Source organism: Morone saxatilis, unplaced genomic scaffold (assembly GCF_004916995.1).
Source record: "Morone saxatilis isolate NCDOM2014 unplaced genomic scaffold, NCSU_SB_2.0 Contig23, whole genome shotgun sequence".
Lineage (NCBI taxonomy): Eukaryota > Metazoa > Chordata > Actinopteri > Moronidae > Morone > Morone saxatilis.
The window spans coordinates 5,015,197-5,022,382 of record NW_023339796.1 but is presented as its reverse complement, the minus strand read 5'-3'; the positions used below and the strand labels follow the sequence as shown (position 1 = coordinate 5,022,382).

The 7,186-nt window shown below is 40.0% G+C and overlaps 1 protein-coding gene across 1 annotated transcript in view; it reads right to left on the bottom strand.

The window, feature by feature from the left end:
* Window positions 1-967: 967 nt before the first annotated feature.
* rabggtb (Rab geranylgeranyltransferase subunit beta) overlaps window positions 968-7,186 on the bottom strand; it is a 6,641-nt gene continuing 422 nt past the window's right edge. Inside the window, exons 2-9 of the mRNA XM_035671191.1 lie at window positions 7,060-7,167; window positions 5,365-5,562; window positions 4,636-4,741; window positions 4,397-4,449; window positions 4,177-4,287; window positions 3,660-3,785; window positions 2,884-3,033; window positions 968-2,183 (exon numbers count right to left, since the gene is read on the bottom strand). Coding sequence (XP_035527084.1) covers window positions 2,043-2,183; window positions 2,884-3,033; window positions 3,660-3,785; window positions 4,177-4,287; window positions 4,397-4,449; window positions 4,636-4,741; window positions 5,365-5,562; window positions 7,060-7,167 — 993 coding nt within the window. The 3' untranslated portion in view covers window positions 968-2,042. The remainder of the gene's footprint in view (window positions 2,184-2,883; window positions 3,034-3,659; window positions 3,786-4,176; window positions 4,288-4,396; window positions 4,450-4,635; window positions 4,742-5,364; window positions 5,563-7,059; window positions 7,168-7,186) is intronic.

Below are 7,186 nucleotides of genomic sequence, written 5' to 3'. Positions count from 1 at the left end.
GAGTGATCTGGTGATATACTGTGAGAAAAATTAAACAGGTTAGAATAATCAATTTTTTTTTGCTGAATAACAGTTTGCTAACACATTGAGACATGGACATATTTTTGTAAAATGCTCTGTTGCATACTTCTGGCATTTGATTTCATGATGTGGATGTAGGTACTCTTTTCTTCTACTGACTCTTCCATGAAAGTTTTGTTTGTGCAAGCAGCTCTGTTGGTCTGAACTCTCTTCCTGCAGGCTTTTTGCATTCACATTGGGGGTTTGGATTTGCCTTTCTTAACCTCCAATACGAGCAGAGTTTTCTTAGTCTTCCAGATCTCCTCTTGACCTCCACCGTTTCCCTCAACTGCCATCTCTTAATTACATTTGACACTGTGGAAACTGCAAGCTGACAACACTTTGATATCTTCTTGTAGCTTTCCTCTGCATTGTGGGCATGTACTTATAGGAACCCACGTTTGCTGAGTGTTTACACAAGGTTTAAAGAGTCACCAGCTGACATCTCCTAATGACAACTGTAGACAATGCCCCAGGCCTTAAACTCCTTAAGTGCATTGAATAAACTGAATGAATTAAGTTTAGGGGAAACACTTTTGCACACGCCAGTTTTTTTTATTTTTGTTCAATTTAGACATAAAACACAACTGTGCATTAATGTTTGCTGAACATACTGTGCTTTATGTTCCGTATCCTAGGCTGTGTTTAAATATTTACAATGAATTTCTATTTAAATCACGAAAATATGTTATTTGTCAAGGAGTGCCTGATTATAGGTTGCAGTTGTGCAACAGTAAGCAGCTTCTTGGGTTAAAGCTGGAGGGGGATTTCTTAATCATCTTAAAGCAACAGAATTTCTTGAAAACTGTGATTTAAACGGATTATGGTCACAATACAGCATTTTGTAATGACTTTGCATTCATTTTGCAATAATGTCAATTATTCCATTAATTACCAGTCATCTAAATTGGGTCCAACCTCATTTATTTACAATCTGTAACAATGTCAACACACTGTAGTTATCACAACAGATACAATGTGTAATCAGTAAGACAACAAGAGTGCAGCAACACAAAGATCAGACATCAAACATCAAAACATAAGACTGGAAATAGTTTTATGCACAGTGTGTCTGCCCACAGCTGCACAAAGAAGCTGGATTGAGTAACGGATTTAAATAAATAGTGTAGCCGAAATGTTAAAAACTCTCCTTCTGTACTGTACACTGATGTTATTTAATGCATTGACATGAATAAAACTTTGTTTGCAACAAGTCCTGTGTTGCATCTCCAGTTTCGGGGCCTATCAGAACAGTGTTGGTAAGATTGCACGAGTGTAAACAGGGCGAGGATAGTTTGCCCTTCACATGCTCCGACTTTTCAAACGTCCAAGTTATTTCATTTAAAATAGTTGGTGCATGAAAAAGGTTGATATCCTTCAACAAAATAAGGAAAAAAAAGTGATGTGGTGTCTTTAAAACAGGCTCAAGGTCCAAAACCGCATTCCTGACTTCATCATGCATAATTATTCTGTTTCAAGCTCAACGCACATTAATCAATGCCTGTCCTCTGCCAATAATGAACTACAGTAATACCTTCCTTGGCTAGTTGGCAAGCTGAAAAAGGGTGATGAGAGAATGAGAAGAGATAAGTAACATTTTCCTTCAGACAAACTGACATAGTGAGTTAGTCAAAAAGTTAAGGAATGCTCTTTAATGATTTCTTGGCTTTTGCAACAAAGGTTACACTTTTAAAACATCTCTTTCTCAAACCGTTCTCTTGCTGTAAAACCAACATAAGTGACATGATGACAAAATGAGAGGTTGAGGGTTCAAAGACAGAAAGTCCCTGTGAGCGGAGACCAAATCCTGCGTCTAAAATGCGTCTGTAGACTTCAGCTAACACTAAGATGTGCGGTGGTCCTCTCTCTGCTCCCAGCATCCAGCCGTGGTAGTCAGGGTGCGGCTGAATGGCGTTCAGCAGGGCAGATGTTGTTTGTGTGTGTGTGCGTGCGGTGGGACAATGGGAGGGGAGGGGGGGGCGCTAGCTGAGGAGATCAGGCTGCAGATTGACCCTCTGAAGAACGTCCTCGGGCATGCACAGAACGGGATTCACCGGCTTGATCTGTTCATCTCCGAGAAGCGAGAGGCCGGCAATTCCGAACAGAGTGTGGAACGGATCCACCTGCAGAAAGAGAGAGAGAGAGAGAAGAAGAGAGAGAGAGAGAGAGAGAGAGAGAGAGAGAGAGAGAGAGAGAGAGAGAGAGAGAAGAGAGAAGAAGAGAGAGAGAGAGAGAGAGAGAGAGAGATTTAAGTGATGCAAACATATGAAGATGTTCATCAAGTAATATTGGCTCCAACGGTGGACGAACATGAGCTCTCGCACTCCTTAATAATAAAGATCCTCTCTGGTATTTGCATCTTGCAGCACTGGCAAGTTTATAAAGTTTATATAAAACTAGGAATGTTGATATTGAATACACTATTTACATAATTCATAGCTAGGTTTTGTGATTCCTTGGGTTTTCTGTTGATAAAATTTAATTTTCAGTAAAAGAACTGAAATAATGAGCCTTTATCAATTCCATACACAGCATTTCTGAAACTCATTAAATACTAGTCCCAGACGTAAGACGGTCCCTGTGAATCTACTGCAAGACAACTTTTATCTCATACCTTTTCACTGGTTGAAAAAAATACACAGCTGTTTGGTTTCCCATTGTGGATGGTGAGTCGCATAGTGAGTGTGTGGCAGAGTGTGACAGTGAACGCGAGCTGAGCAGTGCAGTCGAGAACCTGACAGTAAATGTACAGTGGATTTCGCTCTAACGCGTTTCCCCCTTTCCATCTCAGAGTGCGAGAGTTAGACGTGTTGGACAGCTCACCATGTCTCCCGGTCTATCAGCAAAACCTCCGGTCTCCTCGTCTTGGCAGGCCAGAATAAACGTCCGCAGCTTGGCCTTGTCGATCCAGTGGATCCTGCCGATGATTTTCAGCGACGCCAGAACCCACCACGAGTAGCACACGTCTGGGAGCTGGATGAGACAAAGAGTTGGGTCAGTAATTGGAACATCTGCGGTAATTAAAGTCTTGGCTTCAGTGCCTTTGCAGTAGCTCGGGGGAAGTTCAAGTAAACTAGGATTTATTTGATGGTTGCAGTTGGCTGCTTCTTGTTGCTATTCTGGAGGTACGACCAGTGGAATTAAGGCTCTGCAAGCGGCTGATGAACTGTGGCCACAACAAACACCAGGAACAAGTGTTGTTGAATGTTAACTGATGATGATAAATACACACTACAGAGCACAGAGGGGACTTAAATGACAGCCCGTTGTAGGCTACTGTAGAAACATGGCAGACTTTGTGAGGTGATTATAACTGTATCCTTTAACATTTAAGACTGCAATTTAATGTAACGTAAGACCTATTTTAGGTGCATATTGCCAAAAATCTGTATGAAGGAAAATCAGTACTGGTTCTGTTGGTTTTCTTTTTGTGGTTGTGTCAGCATGATCAATACAAATCTTTCACAAAAAAACATTTAAATGCAAGATTAAATTCAGCTTTACGCACTTAACTTCATTAATCCAACAATGTTTTAGACATTTAAAAAAGGTTAAACAATGACAATGTTGCATTCGATTTACCAGTACAAAGCACAAACCTTCTCCGGCCGTCCATTGAGGCCTCCGGACGGCAGCTGCCTCTCACAGAGCCACCAGCCCAGCAGGTCAGCGTTCACCTGGTGCAGCTGACCGGTGAGCGACAGGAAACCAGTGCAGCAGTAAATCTGACAGACAGAAGGAGGAAAAGACTTGAGAAACTGCATTTGAGAAGGATTTTAACACGTCACTGCTCAAGAGGGGTGTAAATGTGATAGCAGCCACCTCCCAGAGCGAGAACATTTCATCGTGTTAGTTTCGGGGATTGACAACCTCTCAGTTATGAGTCAGACTCCCTCCCATGAGAACAGCCGGCAGCCTCACATTTGTGAGGTGTGAATAATAATTTAACTGTCTGAACTTTTATGTGGAAACTAGCACCTTAACATCTGATTTCTTCAATTTTACCTTCAGTTTAAGTTTAAGCTTCAACTGTTTTTGCTTTTGTTTAAAAAGAAATGAAAGAACAGGAACTCCAACAGATTGTCTTTGACTGTGAGAGTACATCAGTGGACTCACCTGACCAGCATGAGACTCTGAACCAGGTCTGCAGCCAAAACCTCCGTCAAAGTTCATACAGGACAAGACGAACTCTACAGCTTTGTCGACATTGATTGTGTCCATCTTACCCTTGGAAGAAAGAAAGTCATCTTCAGATATTATTATATGAATTATAAAGTGTAAATAAAGTGTTGAGTAAAGAGAAAAACTTGACAAACAGTGTACATGATATACATACCAGTAATGCAAGTGTAGCAACAGCACAGAAGGAAAATCGTGTGTCTATTTCTCCTGGAATTATAAAATAATACAGCATTTCACTATTTGAATATATTATATTAAAACCAAACTAGAATTTAAATAAATGAGTACAATACTTTTTATTAGTATTTTAGCTACAAGCCCCATATGACAAATAGTTGTGTATTTGTACAAATATATACAAGCATACTGTGTTTCAAAGTACATCTTGCTCACCCCATTTGTCCCCTGCAAAGGAGCCGTCTTCCTGCTGCAATCCTTTAATGTATTCCACCACTTTGTCCACATCAAGGGCATCCACATTGTCATACAAGCACAGGATCTGACGGAGAGATTTTATAAAAATACACAAATTAAAGCTACAACAAGGAACTTTATTTTTTTTGTTGATTCTGGCGGCCCCTGTGTCCAAAAGTGGTAGTGTTTCCACCTTGTTTCATTGATTTCAAGAGGAATCTGAACGAATCCGACCTGGTGGCAGGCATTAAGAATAACTACATAGAAATAACCAATTTTCTCACTGATGTGCTTATGTAAGTCCGATAGAGGCTTCAGTATTAAATTGAGACTGTAATATAACCAGTTAAAAACTCCCTGTAGTACATTTAAACCAAAAATAAAACGTCAAAAACCCAGAAAAAACACAAAGGTTGCAGAGCAAATCTATCTGATTTACAAACCGCTAACACACAAACTGAAACGTTTTGATCACTTTAATCATGAAGAGTCAGCTATACGGCTTCTCAAGAGAGTAAAATATACAGTATTAAACAGAGGAACTGCTAGAAAACGACAATAAGAGTCAGAGGAAATGAATGAATAAAAATCGATGAGCACCACATTTATTTCACAGTCCTGTGCGTCATCCAGGATTAGAATGAATTAAAAAGTATTGACTAAGTCTGTCAGTCTGTCAAATTTCATGTCGACTGTCTTAAGAGTCACCTGGACGGCGCTGAGGGTGTAGAGCAGGTGGGGGTCGTGTCCGATGCTGGCGCTGATGCCCCCACACTCGTGCTGACAGGCTTTGATGAAGTCTATGATCTCCTGCCGGTTCATCCGGGGCAGCTGCCCCATCAGGTCCATTACTGTCAGCCCCCAGTAGATCCCGCTCATCCGCAGGTACTCCGACAGCGTGTACTCCTGAACACAAACAGGACATGAAGGAACAGGAGAGCACGACCTGTTTACTGTGCAGTCCAGAGAAAAGGGTTATGTATTAAAAGAATATGATTGTGGAATTCTTGAACTTTGTTTAAGGAATAAAATAAAAGCTTTATATAAAATGTTACATGCAGAGTGAAATCTAAAATAATACAGCAGCTTTATTACCATAAATAATATGGTATAAGCACAGATATTTAAAGTTAAAACCATTTTCTATTCACACATAACAATAAATACATTGTACTTAAGGTTGCTGACTGGAGAAAAGGGCATATTATTGGAATATTTACATCAATAAAATAGAAATTATACCATTAATACAATGAGAATTATTAGGTAATATCTGCCATCTTACTGCTTTCTACCCCCGAAAGCAGATTTAGTCATTAGAAATTATAAAGGGACACAAATAAATGTGGTAGAACATCTTTCACAAAACAACCACAACAACAACAAAAAAAACATCTAACTTTTTGGAGAAAAAAAAAAGACTTTATTCAAGAAATATTAGTAGTATAACTTTTGTTTTTTCTTCTGGTGTATTGAGGTTGGTACTCTGGTTTCCACCTGGATTTCTTATACTGACACTGCACATGTATGCAGACTGTAAGCCTACTTATAATGTTAAGGTGAAACACATGAGGAGCACAGATAAACTGAAACTGTTTTTCCAGCAGCTCTTGAATCAGAACAAAATACATTTTTGGTTTGTTACCTCAATCCACCGCTCCAACAGAGGCCTGTGAAGGTTAGCCACACTGGAGGTGGACCCAGGGCGTGGGGCCGCTATAGATGCCCCCAATTCACTATTTGATTCATTGCCCATTTGATGCACGACTAAAGCAAAATATCAACTCAAATGATAAGAGGGCTCTCCTGCATTATCACCCGCACTGTCTACCCGTCAGGAGGAACTCTGTGTCCAATTAGATGTTGCATATTCCTAAATGAATTAGTGATTCACATATACAAATATTTTTTTAATGACTTGAAATAACATTTTGGCGTCTGGCTGCAGGGATTTGCTCCGATTCAGCGACAAGAGCACCAGTGAAGTCGGGCCACTGATGTTTGCTGATAAAGCCTGGCTCACAGTAGATGTTCCAGATAGATAGATAGATAGATAGATAGATAGATAATTAGATAGATAGATACTTTTTCCTATCCGCGAGGAAATTCACGTATCCAGTAGCATACAAGATACAAAACATTCATTACATACATTAAACTAAAATGAAGAACCTCAACCCTAAGAATAAAAGTACAAATAAAGTAAAATCATTTCATTCCAGCTCATCACAAAGGGTGTTGTTTGGACAGGATTGAGTTCCTCCACAACAAACTGAGGGAAAACATTTCTTTACGAACCTGCAGACACAGAAAAACACTCTCCTCCACAGCTCACACAAGCAAAAAGTACACAAAAGTAAGTGGACACATGTGCATATAATAGAAGAAACATGTACAACTCACGTAGTCATCCTTCTTGGAGCCGTAGGCAGCGATGTAGTCTGCATGTTTGTCCAGCAGCAGTGTGTCAGGAGCTTCAGGCTTAATGAGGACGTCTTTCACTTGGGTACCCTGCAACACCAAACACATC